This window comes from Canis lupus, chromosome 2 (assembly GCF_048164855.1).
Source record: "Canis lupus baileyi chromosome 2, mCanLup2.hap1, whole genome shotgun sequence".
Lineage (NCBI taxonomy): Eukaryota > Metazoa > Chordata > Mammalia > Carnivora > Canidae > Canis > Canis lupus.
In genome coordinates, this window is record NC_132839.1 from 38,804,908 (window position 1) to 38,822,670 (window position 17,763).

Below are 17,763 nucleotides of genomic sequence, written 5' to 3' on the forward strand. Positions count from 1 at the left end.
ACAAATGTAGGAATTGCATGTTTTCCCTTACGGTTGTTTGAAAATCATATCCCCTTTTGTTTCTTGCTTTCATTTTTCCATAGAAATGGCAACATGCATATTTGACAAATCAAAGTCTAAAATGAGCTGATATGTTACTGTCTTCCTCCTGGAATTTACAGTGACCTCTGAACACTTGTAATATACTCCATTTAATTTGTTTGGAGGTTTTTGTGTATGTGTTTTGGGGGGTGTTTTGTTTGTTTGAGGAAGGGGTCAGGCATGGGTGAAAATTCAGTTTTATGGGAAACTGAGTCCAGAATTCTAAACGTTAGACTGACAACAGTGAATGACTAAAAGACATTGGACTTCTAATTGTCTTTTTTATGGAAATCAGCCAAGTGCAGGTGTTTGTCAGGTTCCTACTTTGGTTTCAGGAACTTGTCAGTATGATCAAGTTGGTTTCCAAAGACATGATCCAATATGAGCGGGATGAAAATACTTCACATACTTGTAAAAACAGACATTTAAGGACACCACACTCAGAAGTTCCCCTCTGAAGTCTGGGCTGCTCCTCGGAAATGTGTGTTTTTGCAAGTCCCCCACCCAGTGGAAAGTGGTCTGCAGCTTCCCTAGAGACCACTACACAGAGCCTTTGATCAGAGTCAATGTGTCATTTGTGAGAGCATGGTAATAGTATAGGAGTGATTTAAGGGAGCTGTGGAGATATCAATAGAAGTGTAAAATCCATGTCAGAGGAACAATTTGAATAGTCTTAAACCTAGGGAGGCTTCTTGCACTTCCATTTCAAGTCCATTTCCAGACTTTCAGAGCCTAGAGGTATAAGTATGCAGGTGTGCAGCTGCCTGATACCTACAGCATCACACCTGTGCCCTCTCTGGCCCTCTCTGAAGCAGGGTCAGTCCGCATGGTCCACATGCCACCCATTGGCAGCAGTGGTCCTCTGCGTACTGTCCCAGAAAACAAAATTATTTTGTGATTATGCTTTCTGTTTCTTCCTGGATTTCAGGGTTCACATGCTTTATATCACGGACAAAGATGGGCCCCAGGGTGGACATACATGCACCTTGATAACAGCCCCAACCAGCAGGTGGTCGCTGGTCCTTTCCTCCCGGGAAAGCTTGATACTTGCTAGTTTTCCCATCATCCTCTCAGATTGTTGAAGTTGTTGGACTCACTGTGTTGTTCTATAGGAATGCTTCCAGGATTCTCTGAAATTGTGACAGACTGCCGGGCTGGGAGGGGATAGGAGTGGGCTTGATATCCTCCCTTGCCTCCATTCAAACTGAATGAATGCTCAGGTCTTCATCGTCAACCAAATTCATTTCCCTTCCCCTTTACAATTAGGATGTAAAGTTACCAAGATAGGAAATAGTCACAGCAGAGGCCTCTGACCCATGGAATTCAACATTTGCCCCAAGTCCCCAGCCACACCCCCACTGGTTTCTGTGCTTATTTCTAGGGTACCCAGGCTTATCCAAATCTCCTGAGGCTCAATCTTTATTGGCTCTTAGATAACCACTTATCCTTTCCTTGAAATTCTTCCCTCCACCCCCTTGGGTTCCCTGGCAAAATGTCACCTTTTACAAAAAATGTTCTTGATTAATTTTTGTTACAAAAGCAATAGAAGTTTTTATAGTCAGTGAAAAGATGAAAAAGCATTTTAAAATGTTAATAATATCCCCCAATTTATACTTTTCTTAGCTAATAGATAGTATATAGACATTACTAGCTGTGCTCATATTTGTAAGTACAGAATAGTCTTTTGTACTTGTTTTTACAACCAGATGTCTATGATTCTATACAATACATGTAACTTCAAAGCTTCCTCTCCTCAGTAAACTGTGCATCAAAGATGTCCTTCCAGATCAACAAATCAAACTGGATTCAATTCTTTAACAGAGGAGCACATCCAGTGTATCCAGTTATTCTTCATTGAGAAGCATTCTGGTTTTCTCCAGTTTTTGCCACTTCAAAAATTCTAATATGATATCACTGAATACTTTCTAATATAGTATTAACTTACTTCTGTAAGAAATATTTCCCAATATGGTATCACTAAGCTCTTGTATTTTGAATTTGAATTGATATTTTCAGATCACTTTTTCAAAGGAGCTTAAAAAATTCACATTCTCACCAGAAATGCAGAGGTGTGTAGAGTTCTGTATAGTCCCTCTGACTCCAGATGTCATCAGTAGGTTTTTTGCCAGTCTGTCTGAAAATTATATTACATTGGCAGTTTTCATTGTTTCTTCATGACCAGTGCTCACGCAAATATCTTTTTTATGCATTATTGGCCTTCTGGATTTCATTCCCTGTAAACTGCCTATTCATGACTTTTGTCTGAGTTTCCATTGGGTCGCTGTGTGTCTTTATCTTAACAGTGTATAGCAGTTCTTTATAGGAATTTTAGTGTTTTGTGGTCATATGTTACAACTATTTTACTAAGCCTACTAATATACTCTTTATACTGTTTTTTTCTGCCATATTTTAAAACTTTATCTGGTTAAATATTTTTTAATTTTTGTCTATTTTCTCTGGATATCTTGCATTGCTTAGGAAGGTCTTCCTCATGCCAAAGTCATACAAAAATTTTCCTGCTTTTTTTCTTGTAATATGTTTACATTTAACTGTATAACATTTATATCTTTATCTGGAATTTAGTTCTGGAGGCATGGAGGTGGGGTATAAGTATATTTTCTGCCAGCTGGCATTTATTAAATGGACCACTCTTTTCCCTGGGAACCGAAATGCCACTTTGGGCATACATTTTTTTTTTATAATATATTGACTAGCTCATCATTGTGGTGAAGTAAACCCTCCCTTATTGCATTCTTAATTTTTTTTGTTTGCTATTAGAAACGTGTTAATAAATATAAAGAGTTTAGGACAGTGCCTCTTTTTTGTTTGCTACTAACCTAATTTTACTTAAATATTTTAACAATTATGGAAAATATTGAACATCTATATATGTATACAGAATAATATATTAAACCCCCATGAGCCCATCATTCAGTGTCCATAATTAGCAAGTAGTGGCCAGTCTTGACTTCACACTTCAAAATAGTTATATCCAATTCCCTAAAAGACATTAGAACTCTGATTGATATTGCCTTCCAGTTTTGCATGAGTTTTGAAAGAATTGGCATTTTTATGATGTCATACCCCCTTGCTGAAACACAATCAGCTTTTCCATTTTGGCCCATCTCCACACTCTGTGGCTTTCAGTCTTCTGCTAGATACTCTGGGTCTGAATAGCCTGCTGGTGTCTCCCCTTCTTCTGATTTTGTTTCCTCCACACATGACTGAGACTTGTGCCCTGAGTTCTTTTTCTGAGAGCGCTCAAACAGTATCTTGTCTACAGCTGATTCCCAAGGTGACAGTTCCAGCCATGACTTTTAATTTATTCAGCAGACGTGTGTTGAGCACTTGCTATGCCTGTGTGTTCTGCTTCATGCTGAAAAGATAGTGGTGAAAGGCAGATGCAATGTCTGCTCCCTGGTGAGTCAGTGGTACACTCAGGGTAGAGGGCAAGAGGCTGCTCTGACTTGGTCTATGCAGGCCAGGTGGGCTTCCTGGAAGAAGTAGTATTTAAGTTGAATTCTGAAGAGCTGGTAAGAATGTGCTGGGCAAAGGAGCAAGATGTGAATGTTGGAGGATAAAAGAGGATGTGGGTGGGAAAAATATCCTGTTCCCAAAGAACAAGTGGCCCATGATGAGTCTGGGAGGGAGCATCATCAAGTTCCATCCTTTCTGTGCTGGCCTCTGCTCTGAGCCCTTTGTGTTGACCTCATTTCACCCTCACAACAATCCAGAAAGGCAAAATATAAAGAAACTCACACAGGTCACCCACTTGGCCAGGTCTATGCAGCCAGCAGGATCATGAATCAGGTTTGAAACTTGCATTCAAGAGCCCACCATGGCAAGCCAAATGCTGTTGAGGAACCTTTCTCAGGAGACTGAACAGGTTATACTTTCCGTGTTTGTGCTGCTGTGCGAAGAAGCCATTCTGTTGTGTGTGCCAGCAGTTGCAAGGAGGACATGTGGGCTGCGGTTGGGTAGGGCTTATTGCAACCATAGCAAAACACATAAACTAATATCCAGAGGAAAATGCAGCCATGAAAATGGAATGTAACACTGAGAGTAAATTTCTGTGAGAAAAAGTGCCAGGAGAAAGAGGCAGGAAATGGAAAGAAAGACAAAATGCAGCCATTGGACTAATTCCACCTTTATTAATGCAACATTTTCCCACCATCTTTTATGAAGGACTGTGCCATAGCTGCAAGAGTCACCTTTATAAAATGAACCTGTTGAGAGCATGCTGGTTAGATCTGCTTTAGGAATTTGTGTAGCGACTTTTCCAGGTAAGCAGAGGGCACTTCTCCAAGAATCAACTTTTTGGTTATTTTAGCCATATGTTATGAATAGCTTTCTAACGTGAATTGTATGCCCCAGTGGCTTATTAAACTGAAGTTATGCAACTAAATTTATCCCCTCCTTGACATAAGTATGAAGCATGGCATAATTAAAAGCACATTTAGGGGGAGCGCGGGTGCTGCGGCGAGAGGAGGAGCGCGGGGGCCGGGGCGGCCTGGGCGGCGAGCGGGCAGCGGAGCCTCAGCCTATGTGACTGGGTGACGCCGGCGCGGCCTCCATCTGGAGAGGATTCAAGGTGACCAACGAGGAACCTCTTCCAAAAAAGGTTCGACTGAGTGAAACAGACATCAAAGTTATGGCACGAGAGGAGTTCATTCTAAGGTGGAAACAATATGAAGCATATGTCCAAGCTTTGGAGGGCAAGTACACAGATCTTAATTCTAATGATGGGTTAAGGGAGTCTGAAGAAAGACTAAAGCAACAACAAGAGTCTGCTCGCAGGGAAAGCATCCTTGTAATGCGACTAGAAACCAAGGAGCAAGAGGTGCAAGAGTGTACTACTCAAATCCAGTACCTCAAGCAAGTCCAGCAGCCTAGTGTTGCCCAACTGAGATCAACAATGGTAGACCCAGCGATCAACTTGTTTTTCCTCAAAATGAAAGGTGAACTAGAACAGACTAAAGACAACCTGGAACAAGCCCAAAATGAACTGAGTGCCTGGAAGTTTATGCCTGATAGGTAAACAGATCATACTCCCCAGTCAAGACTTCCCTGACAGTCCCACTGCGAGAAAGCTGTGGTGGGACAGCCAAGTACTTGTTTCCACACCAAGACTCTGACTTTTTGAGCCAAAAAAAGCCACATTCTTATACTATCCAGCTTGTAGTGGTTAATGTAAAACTTACCAGATGAACCTTGTGTTTTAGCTTTTTTTTCTTCCCCCTCCCCTTGCTTCAGAGGCCTGATGGCATTGGACTCTACCGAAGAAGTGGCCACCTCCGAAAAATTCCCCTTCTAGAACATGTAGACACTTGAGAAATGTTTCTGTTTGAAGAAAATAGAGGGAGAAACAGAAGTCTTAAGTCTGTGGCACACTGTGTCTTCAGACAGTTTGGAGGAATGAAAACCTAGAGATTTAAAATCATGTATTGAACATGTAAAATTCCAGTAAAATGTAAAAATTGAATATGCATTGCTCTTAACCTTGAGCATAGTGACTTAGAGACACTGTATCTCAGGTTTGCCAATAAGACTGTGGACTTTGTGATTGTTGTTGAACTTCTGGGTCAAAACTCAAATGAGGTGAATTTTGCCTTTAAAGAGTTTATTTGCTAAGAACCAATTTAATAGTCACGAGAGAATCAAATAATAGATGTCAGTATAAGTAGTTCATATATTTAACCATTTAGTTTGGGGCTCTATATTACTTGATTGAGCCTTAAATCAATGTGGTTTTAATCAATGGTTTGTTCTTTGAATGGTTGCTAATGCTGTAGATAATCTTACTGAGGACTGTACAAACAAACATAAAGGTGTGGTATCAAACTTCAGGTTGAAACTGTTTGAAGCATTATAAACATTCATTTCACTACTAGATTGTATAAGGATATTGGCTGTGATGAGACTCACTGCGTTATTTTTTTCAATAGTGAAATTAAATCCCCATTCCATTCAACAGGCACATGTTGAAAGAGCATTGTCGTTGATGTTAATGGGGGAATGTGTTTCCTTCATTGTATTTGGGCCATTTGTATTGCACTCTTGATATTAAATTAAATGTGCCTTGAAAATAAATAAAAATAAATTAAAGCACATTTAACTAGGGGGCAGGATGAGCTATTTCAGCTGTGGCTCCCCCTTGGGCCATTCTGGGCATCTCTCAGACTCCTTTTTCTCACAGTTCTCTCCGGCCCAGGGGCCTGGAGTCCATTTCAACCCCATGCTGTGTACCAGTCAGGAATGACTTATTTCTATAACAGTACAATGTGTCTACACATAAAGAAAATGACCATAGGATATTGGCCATGGAGTGAGAGAGAGCCTAAAAGAATGATCTGTTTTTTGATACAATTTTAATATCAAAGAAGAAATTTCAGGGAAGATAGGAGGAGAGAGCCTGCCCTTCCCTGTCCCTGGCCTGGTTCACCTCCTTATCTCTGGGATTCTGCTCCTCCCAAAACTAGAGCATGTTCAAGAAAGGGTTACAGGAGGGGAAATGTCTGTGTCTATATGATTATGTGCTTATGTATTTTTTCATTGGGAATAATTTATCTTACTCTTCCTTAAATAGATTTTGTTGTTTAGGGCAGATTTAGGTACATAGCAAAATTGAGAACAAAGTATAGATCGTTCTTGCACCCTCTGCCCTCTCCCACACACATAGCATCCTGCATTATCAACATCCCCCACCAGATTGGTGCATTTGTTACAATTATGAACCTTTGTTGTCACATCGTAATCTATCATTTACATTAGAGTTCACTCTTGGTGTTGCTGTTCATTCTACGCATTTGAACAAATGTGTAATGATATGTATCCACCATTATGGTATCAATCGTAAAAATCCTCTGAGCTCTGTGTGTTGATCCTTTCTCCCCCAGCCCTACTCCTGGCAACTGATCTTTTTACTGTCTCCATAGTTTTGGCTTTTCCAGAATGCTGCATAGTTAGAAGCATACAGTGTGTAGCCTTTTCAGATTGGCTTCTTTTACTTAGCAATATGCATTTAAAGTTTTCTCCATGTCTTTTAGTAGTTTTATAGCTCATTTCTTTTTAGCTCTGAATAATATTCCATTGTCTAAATGTACCATAGTTTATTTATCCATTCACCTACTGAAGGCTGTCTTGGTTGCTTCCAAGTTTTGTCAGTTATGAATAAACTGCTATAAACATCTCTGCTTATCTTGCTTCTTTAAAATGCAAAATCAGAACACATCCCCAACTTCTGAATATGGAAAAACTCTGTAGATGTAATGTAAAAATGTAAAAAGGGATCTCCCTCGGAAAAGGATAAAAAGGGTGTGTGATCTAACTGCATTTGGCTAAAACATCAAATAGTAATGATATTTTTAAAAATATTTATTTATTTATTTATTTATTTATTTATTTATTTGAAAGAGAGGACAGTGGGAGTAGGGCAGAGGGAGAGAGAGAATCCTCAAGTAGACTCTCTAGTAAGCACAGAGCCTGATACAGGGCTCAATCCCAGGACCCTGAGATCATGACCCTGAGCTAAAATCAAGAGCCAGTCACTAAACTTAGCTCAAAAAGGAAAATCATTAAAGGGCCACACTCAGTAAGCCCCTATCCTAATCTGCTGTTCTGAGCATTCAGTGAACTCCCTTCTAGGTGTCCCTCAAATAGTAATGATATTTAAACTGTTAAGTTGATTTCTGGGGCTTGCATCATAGCTTGACCAAATGATGCCACATTATGCTATTCCAATAGCTTAATGTCACACACCTGCTTAAAACCTTAGGTTGTAGAGAAAATGTCAACCATTGGGGAAAAAGGGAATCCTAGATCCGTCCTAAGCATATTTTATATTTATATTTATGTATTTTATTTTTTCCTTTGACACTTCAGCAGCTTTGATCAAGGAGCCTCTTAATTCTTGTCTAGTGCAGAAAACATCACATGACAGAGCTTGAACGACATGTGAGCATCTCTACCCCTTCCTTCATCCCACTATCACCATCCTCCCCACAGACCCTGTGAGGCCCACTGTCTGCCTGCCACTGCTTGAGTGCTATGTGATGACAGCAGTTTTGTGACACACTGCCATGTGGGAGATGACACCAAGTTTTAGAAAGCCTAAGAATCCTGCCCTAGGTCACACAGTTAAGAAACTGCAGCATTGGGGTTGAGTCCAGGTCACCTCCTCCAAACCTGATCTGTACTGCCCCTTTGCAAGAGTTGTGCTTGACTTTACGCTATCTAGTGTATTTGCTGCAGTATATGCTCCAGAACATAAAATTCCCTAATAGATGACTACAAAGTGAGCTGAATTTGAATTGCTATGCTTGCTGGAAGGTACACATTTCAGAGCCAAATACGTACAGGGTATTTTAAGCCTGGAAATGGACAGATGAACTCTCACAAGTAAGACCTGGTAGAGATCCACAGTAAGGCAGTAAGACAAGGAAAAGAGCCAGCATTAAAGGCAATAGATGGCAGGCACTCCAGAGAAGGAAAGAGAGTAGAATACCATACAGGGAGGCAAGAACTGTAAGGATGAAGGATTATATTGCACAGTCCAAGCTTCTATAACGAAACACCACAGACCAGGTGTTTAAAAATTAGACATTTGTTTTACAGTTTTGGAGACTGGGAGTTTGAGATCAGGGTGCATGGTCAGGTTCTGGTGAGAGTTAATTTCCTGGTTTGGAGATTCCACCTTCTTTCTGTGTCCTCGCATGGTGGACAGAGCTCATGAGGCCCCTGCCTCCTAAGATCATGAGGCCATTAGGATATCAACATGTGAATTTTGGGAGGACACAAAGATTTAGCCCAAGCAGAGATTGTTAGTATTATGGGGGAGTAAAGGAAAAATAAAGCATACATGAGACCTGGTGAAAGAAGTAAGGGTGGAAGACAACCAGCAGAGGGCTGAGGAATGTGCGAAGAAAGGGGGAAGGAATATAGAGCAGATGTGGATGGAAGGCTGTAACTGGAAGCATGGTTTATAAGAGCTGTGCTTCTGGGAGGATGCTCAGGATCACAATCCTGGGGGAAGCAGATGAGCAGGCTTCTATCAGGAATGTGAGCAAGATAGGATTAAGGGTACAGAAAATGGGAGATTAAAGTCTGAAAGTGGAGAATGAAAATAAGACCCAATTTTAGCTGCACTTATTTTTGTTTGCTTGCTTCTCCAGGTGCCACATGGAATGTTCTTGGAGGTAAACTAGGTGTCGGATCTGTTACATTATTTTAGCTCGAAAAAGGAAAATCATTAAAGGGCCACACTCAGTAAGCACCTATCCTAACCCACTGTTCTGAACACTCAATGAACTGCCTTCCTGGGTAGTCTGAATCCAAGCTTCTCTGTCACATGACTCATGGTGACTATAACCAATTGTTGCTGACTTCAGTGAGTTATCTCCTCTTTCTCTTGACAGTCAATGTCAGAGCTGTGACATACGCCAGGCCCAGCAGTCCATATGTCTTGCTGAACTATGGGCCATCAGGGCTACAAAGTTCAGTTATCTATTTATGTGATAAACAGATATGTTAGTGCTTACTTGGCATTTTCTAGGTGTCTCTGTGCTAGGCATTGTGCCAGCTGCAGGGTTCCCAATGGAGATTAACAGATGTGGCCCAACTCTTCCAGGAGCTTCCAGTAAAATGAAGTATAAAGATACTAACACACACATACATGCACCTTGTTGCAATTAATGCGAAGCACAGTAAAGAGAAAAGTATGTTCTATGAGAAAAAACACATGGGACTTAATTTAGGTAATTGTCAGGGGAAATCTTTTAGCTAGTGACATAGGACCTGAAGGGTGTGTATGAGTCAGTACAGGAAGGCTGGCAAGCAAGGAGGAAGAGTACTCAGAGAGGGTGAGTTCCTCAGGAGGAAGAGTACTCAGAGAAAAGAAAGGTGGGGGTGGGGAGAAACATAATGGATGAAGGACAGTAGTGTAGAATGAGATGGAGAGGGAGGCAGGGTTAGAACACAAGTGGACCTAGGTTATGGAGGGGAGCTTCTGTTTTTATTTTATAGGTAAAATTCTACTTTGGAATTTAAGGTGAGGGAAATGCATGATCCAATTTAAAAGATCATGAAGGTTGCTATGTAGAGAATGGATTGGGGTGGGAAGCAAGAGCAGAAGCAGGAGATCATCCCAGCTGTTCTGTGCTGGGTCCCTGGGGCAGATGGGTAGAAATTAAGAAGAAAATAAGTAGATGGATTTAAGGTCATTTGAAGGTAGAAATCCCATCATTAAATTGTAGACTTTACATGAGTCATGGATTAAAAACTTCACTGATTATAGAGAAAGAGGACCAAGAATGCTTCCAGCATCCTGGCTTGATCAACTTAAATATATGGGAAAAAGCCTTCACAAATGGGGGAAAAAAATGGAGGAGAGGCCAATCCAATGAGGAGAGTGGAATGTGTTTATGGTCTCATTATGTTTGAGGTAACTGAGATATTCAAGTGAGATGTCACATAGGTGGTCAGATCCACAAGACTGAAGTGAAATTCAGAAGATAGTTCAGGGCTGGAAATATAAATTTGGGGATTGTTGGCATTTGGATGGTATTTCAAGACATGGGTGCTGACAACATCTATGGAGAAAGTGTGAGCAAGAGCTCAGAGTGAGGCTCCAAGGAATGTGTCATTTACAGGTCAGAGATCTGTGGAAGAGCCAGCAAAGATCGAGAAGGGGAGGCTGAGAATTATTCGGAAATCAAAAGAGCTAGTGTTATGGAGACAATAAGGGAGAATATTCAAGGAAAGTTTCATCAAAGGTATTGAGCACTACACACAGATCTAATAAAATGAGGAATGAAAAGCCCATGGGATTAGAAATGTGCCCAACCTGTGGGTCTTAGCAAGAACAGTCTTGGAGGAATGGCCCTAACTGAAGCCACTTGGCATCAGATTGGGAAATGAATGAGAGATATAAGATCCATATTGAATGGAAGGTCTGTAACCAAGGCAAGTGGAAAAAAAGAATAAGGAGGGTAGATTATCTAGTAGTTATCAAAGTTTCAAATTAATAGTGACTATAAGTATATGGTATTCATGTGTGGGACAGGCACCACAGAACTGGAGAGCCTAAAAATGGACTTATGTGTATGCAGGAGCTTACAAAACAGAGGCAGCCCTACAGCGCAGATGGAGTTCTCTTGTGGGAGTATGGGAAAAGTAGAAATATGAGGGTGGGATGGAGGGATGAACCCACCAAGAGTATGGAATACCTTGATGGGAGATTATAGATGGTCAAGATATTGTGCTAAAGGTGAGGAAATGATGGACTTAAGACCTAATAGGGAAGCAGGCAAGCACTTGGAGCTAGCATGGTATTCCTGGAGGCTGCCCAAGATGGCATGGCCCTGACACACAGCCTCCCATCTCCATGAGAGTAGACCTCACCATTCTGATTACGAGTCAAAATAAGCTTGATGGGCAAGTGGAGATTTCAGACCTTTCCCATGTCTCTTGATATAATGTACTGAGGCAGGCAAGTGTGTTTTTCTGTGTCTGTTGCCATTTTTTATCTTGGATTTAGGCAGTTTTTCCCAGAAAATGGTTCCCACTGCAAAGTATTAACAAAGAGAGCCTTGACGTGCCACCATCAGCTCTCACATTCATATTTCCTCCATATTTGCTCTTGGCTGGTGGGTACCATGACTCATTGCAACTACTGGGACTGCCAGTGATGTTTCCTGGTAACTTAGGGGTCTTCCATGAGCAGTGCCCTCAAGAGCGTATTCCTTGATGGATATATGTCTTAGGAAAGTGGCTGGTTTCAGTTTTCACTTGCTTCCCAACTGTGATTGTTGAAGAAGGTTAATAATAATGTATGATAACATCATTTTCAATTTTTGCATTTTCTGTTATATATAATCTACCTTTATTTTTTCCTTCTTTCCTTTTTTTTCTAATTACACTGTACAGGTTATTATTTTTAATTATTACATTTGTTCTAGCCTTGCTACTTATGTAAGGAAAGAAAATATAAACACTTTTTTTCAGTGTGTGTGTGTGTTAACATTTTCAAAGGTCTTTTTTATATTAGGCAATATTGGTCCATTTAAGAGTAAAATTCAGGAGACAAGGACAATGCTTTTTTTCAGTTTTAAGAATCCAGGCTAATGCAAGCACCATGCAGAAGTGAAGTATGGTGTCCTGGAGAGGTGTTAAATTGGAGAATTTTAAATTTGGAAGACACTGGTGCACAAATGATATTTCAGGAGACAAGATTACCGAGGAGAAGAGTACAGATAGAGAAGAAAAAGGAGCTCAAGATGGAAAAAAAAAAAAGTTTCTAGCCCAAGGGGTGTGGACTGAGCTAAATGAGATTATAAATCTGAAAATCATCAGTATAGAGATACTTGAAGCCCTGGAAATGAATGGAAATACTTAGTATATCAATTAACTAAGTTAGGTACAGTAACAAACAGCCCCCAAATCTCAGAGGCTTTACCCACAGAGGTTTATTTTCAAGCTTACTGCATGTCACTCTCATGCAGGCTGACAAACCAGCTGCCATCTGGAATGTCACCAGACTTGGTGGCAGGGAGGAAGGGAAGGACTACAGAATTGAGGACCAGCAATGATATGTATTGATTCAGAATTACATACATCACCTCACCTCATGTTTCATTGGCCAAGAAAGTTTTATATATATCTTCCATGAATAGCCTTAGGGAAGCCAGGAAGTACAATTCTTCTGAGTGCCCAGAAGCAGAAGAAACTCAGATATTAGTGAACAGTATTTTTTTATTGGAATTCAATTTGCCAACATACAGCTTGTCACCCAGTGCTCATCCCGTCAAGTGCCCACCTCAGTGCCCGTCACCCAGTCACCCCAACCCCCCGCCCACCTCCCTTTCCGCTATCCCTTGTTCATTTCCCAGAGTTAGGGTTCTCTCATGTTCTGTCATCCACACTGATATTTTCACTCATTTTTTCTCCTTTCCCCTTTATTCCCTATTAGTGAACAGTTTTAATGTCCACCACAGCCACCTTTCTGGTCACCAAATATTTAATTCAGTTTTTTCACACAAATATCAAATGTAGTTGCAACCCATGAGAGACAACTCTAATGTCTCATTAACTTCAAAGTCAGGGGGTTTTGTTTTTAATTTTTGCATTTGCATAATTAATTAATGTAAAATACGTATAATTTTTCAGCATCGCAAACAGAAATCTACATGATGTCCATCCAGTAGTTGCTTTGTAAGATCCAGATACTGCTTCTCTTACTCTGAAGACCTGTGGACTAAAAAGACAAATTAGCTGGCACCCTGCAACCCCTGCACACACACACAATCACATAACTGCACATAATACACACACATACAACCACATGTATCACATTAAACCACATACATACACACACCTCCCCACACTCCTCATGCATAGTGGTGGAAGAGAAGAGCAACCACTTTGAGCACTCCTAAAATGAGGGGAAGATGGCAGTCACTGGCCATAGAAATTCTAAATTTCCACTGGGCACAGGCTGTGAAGACCCCTTACCTGGTCCCAGTGCTTCCCAGTTATGCCATCTCCTATTCTCCTGGTGTTTGCTCCTCCTTTTTTTGAGAAGACAACATTGAAAATTATGGCCTCCTTGGGGTTGGCAGCTGTGTATGGATCAGCCTTAGAACAACCATAATCCATAGAATATTTCTTCAGGGAAAGTCAGTCACTCCATTCCCTTTGGTCTTATGACCAAGGATGGTCGATGTTGCCATCCGTGTCCCTGTCTTATGACTGTAGAAGATACTATCTTAGGTGTTCACAGGTAACCATCTACCTTAGCTTCTACATGAGTTCTCATTCTGTGAGCAACAGAAACTGAATCTCAGTTCCTTGAAGCCCTCATCTGCCCCATTAAACTCCTACCACCCACTCTTTGTTTTAGGATTGCATCAAAAGCATATTTAGCATATTTAGTATATGATAACTGTGGTATTTTAAATCAGTGATGAAAAGGTCGACCATGTAGCTACATGTAGTAACACTTAGTTACCCATATGGAAGCAATTCACAACCTAAATCTCTTATACCTATAAATGTTCATTCCAGATGTATTAAGGTATGAGCATTTGGGAGGGAAACACTGCAAGAACAATTAAAAAGAAATCTCAGAGAATAGCCCTTATATTGGGGGAAGGGCTTTCTAAGCAAGCCACAAAATTTACAAATATAGAAGAGAAACAATGTGGATTTTATTTAATTAAATTTTCTACTTTCATGGGTGAAAGTGATCATAAAAAGAGGAAAAGATAACCAATGATGAGAAATTAATTTAAAATTTATTAATTTTTATTAATTTTTTATTTTATTATTTTGATATTTTTATTATTTATTTATTTAAAATAAAAATTTAATATCCATAATACACAGAGTGCCTCAAATCAATAAGAAAAATAAATCAGTAAAAGATATATACAGGCAGTTCACAGAAGAAGTAAAAATGGCCTGTGAACAAGTGAAAAGTGTATCAGTCTGTGAGTAATCAGAAAAGTGAAATTTAAAAAAACTTGGAGGTGCCACATTTCATTCACCTAGTTGGCAAATATCTAAAAGATTGAAGATGCCCAGTCTTGACAAGGGTGTGGGAGACAGACACTCACATGGTTCGTGGGTAGTGGTATATAAGTTGGCATATGATTTTTTTTTAATTTTAGTGAAATTTACCTTTTCCAGTTTTTTTGAGGTCTAATTGACATATAACATTGTATAAGGCATACAATGCTTATGTATGTATGTATGTATATATTGCTGTATGTATATATTGTGAATGATCACCATAGTAAATTTAATTAACACCCATCACCTCACACAGTTAAATATTCTTTTTCCATGTTATTCACAAAGGACCATGTGCAAGTGTCTATCTAATTTAACCTCTAATTCCATTTTAACAACCACGTCTACTTTAAGGAATCTTTCCTACAGCCATTTCTGCCTATGCAGGCCAAGATACCCGAACAGGGGTCCCCGTTTCACTCTTGTTTTGTAATAAGACAAAGCCCAAGGCAAGGAAAGAGCTCAGTGAATCAGGTACATTTACACAGTGGAAACCTATGTGGCCAGCGGGTAGGAAACGAATTAGCTCTGTCTGCTGGCATAGGAAAACAGCCATGGTTATGAGAAACAAGCCACCCAAGACTATATAACATGATCTTAATTATATTCTTGATAGTTAATTATATGCTTGTAAAGGAAAGATCCAGAAGGACATAGGACCCAGATTTCTTTCTGCAAGGCTGATCACTTAGCTGAAGTTCCCAGCCACCCCGCCATGATGTCATACAAGTGACGGGGGGAGTGTAGATTCAGGTGGTGGTCAGTTGTGTCCTCAGTAACACTGGTACTGCCATCAAAGGTAAATTGTGCTGTGCAGGCCAACCTGAGGGATCTGAGAGGAGAAGGCAGCTGACCTGGCTTCCTGGCCTCCCCCAGCTGCTCCAGCCTCTGATGCTTTAGTCATCTTGGCCTCCTGGTCCTTGCTTCCTTGCCTGCTTTCCCCCCTCACTGGCCTGCCTTCCATGGTTAGATTCACTGTCCCATTAAGATAAGCCAGCTCCCTCTTTAGCAGCCCTAAAGAACTTCTCAGGGTCAATGACAAGGAGCATCTTTTCCTTCTCTCTTCTCATCTATGCTGCTGTCAAGGAGAGCTAGGGGCTGGGGTCACAGCTGCCAGGACAGTCAGATCAGGAATCCAGAGCATCATAAACAACAGCCAGCTAAAGCCCTGGATCCTTCGTGTGTGGTCCTGTCCCTAGAATGTAATTTTATGTTGCCTGGACCTGTTTTGTCATCGGTAAGGTCAGGAGTGGACAAGGTGGAACTGGGGTCCTTTTAACCTGACCATCCTGTAGCCCCCACATGGCTCCTCAGCAGCCCAACACCCACAGCTGCTGGCTGACTTTGCATGGGCTCCTTAGAGGTTTCCTCTATCATCAGGGGTGGACCATGGCTTAGGAACATTTTTACTTTGTGCCCTCACATAGTTTTTTACACACGTAATTGTGTGTGTGTGTGATTTAGGTGATTAAATAAAAATTAACCACAAGGAATAGTAACAAATTTGTTCCCCATAGTATGTCTGGGCTAAATGCCCAGGGTCCATGCAAGGAAGGATGAGGTTTCACCCTCAGGTTGAGGCCAGCCATTTTGCTCTGCCAACTGTTTACACACCCAGATCCTAATCTCTTCTTCTTCAATTATGTATTCATTCACTCAGTTAGTCAACATATTTTTATTGAGCATATACTTCAAGTCACATGTGAGGAATCTGATGAGAGATACACCAGCCATGACCTGAGGTTTGATGTGGAGGCTGATGTGCAGAGCATTTGCCTTTACTTCTGTATCACAGGCAAGCTGTGTACAACAGCTGTTGCTTGGCTTCTCTGTGGGAGAGTCACATGATTTTTTCAATATCTTTCATTAATTTAATATAAAATTTAGCTTTATGGGCAGAAAAAGGAAACCAAATAATGGTCACATCGATTTATAAATCATTACCTTACTTTGTGTTAGACAAAATTCTTAGTGTCTTTCACAAATGAGTAGTAAGGTTTTTTTACTTGATTTTCAACTTTTGTTATTGAGAAATTCTTTCAGAGGCTAACTGTGGGTGAAAATTGTGCCCTGAGGGAGGAAAGCACAAATGGAATATTGATATAGAAAAGAATAGGAACATGAAAATGGAGGAAATTACCTGTGGCCACTTATTTTGACAATATAGGACAAATGTGGCTGCCCAAAGGCTCTGTGCTCTTACAAAGTTAGCATTGAAACAGCATTGACTTTGCCTTCACTTAAACTTAAGGATATTCTAATACTTTCTCCCCCCATAGTAAAAACATCACAGAACTCCATGTCCTCATGGAAATTATGTTCTAATGGGGGAAATGGACAAAAAATACATGTGAGTAATGTATAAATTGTGAGTGATCAATGCAGAGAACAAAGATATGAAGCAGCGAAGACCCCACAGGGGGGAATTAGCATTTAGACAAAGGGTCTAGGGAGCCCTCCCCAGGAGGTGATTGTAAGGAGGATCTGGAGCAAGAGAGGAGGGAGATGGGGGCAAGAGAGGGATGTCTGTCCCAGGAAGAAGAAACATCCAGGACGAGTAAGGCTGGTGGGGAGAGATGAGGAGAAAGCAGATGGGATCAGAGGGGAATCAAACACAATGTCATCAGAAGCATTATCGGGCCTTACTTATAGGACTTCGGCTTTTTCTCTAAGTAAGATGGGACATCATTGGAGGGTCTTAAGCAGGGGGACTTGATCCAACTTGTAGTTTTGTTTTGTTTTGTTTTTTAAATAAATTTATTTTTTATTGGTGTTCAATTTACCAACATACAGAATAACACCCAGTGCTCATCCCATCAAGTGCCCCCCTCAGTGCCCGTCACCCAATCACCCCCCCGCCTTCCTCCCCTTCCACCACCCCTAGTTCGTTTCCCAGAGTTAGCAGTCTTTATGTTCTGTCTCCCTTTCTGATATTTCCCACAAATTTCTTCTCCCTTCCCTTCTATTCCCTTTCACTATTATTTATATTCCCCAAATGAATGAGAATATATAACGTTTGTCCTTCTCCGATTGATTCCATCCACATTGAAGCAAATGGTGGGTATTTGTCATTTCTAATGGCTGAGGAATATTCCATTGTGTACACAGACCACATCT

At 40.6% G+C, this 17,763-nt stretch overlaps 2 protein-coding genes across 4 annotated transcripts in view; both read left to right on the forward strand.

The window, feature by feature from the left end:
• The window catches only part of OTUD7A (OTU deubiquitinase 7A), a 392,748-nt gene that overhangs the window by 133,196 nt on the left and 241,789 nt on the right, over positions 1-17,763 (forward strand). The gene's annotated exons all lie outside the window — the stretch shown is intronic.
• Positions 4,634-5,402, forward strand: LOC140609324 (pre-mRNA-splicing regulator WTAP-like; the record flags this gene model as incomplete). The annotated part of the gene is made up of 1 exon (XM_072784678.1): positions 4,634-5,402. A coding segment is annotated over one exon (486 nt), but the record flags the coding sequence as incomplete, so codon positions are not given.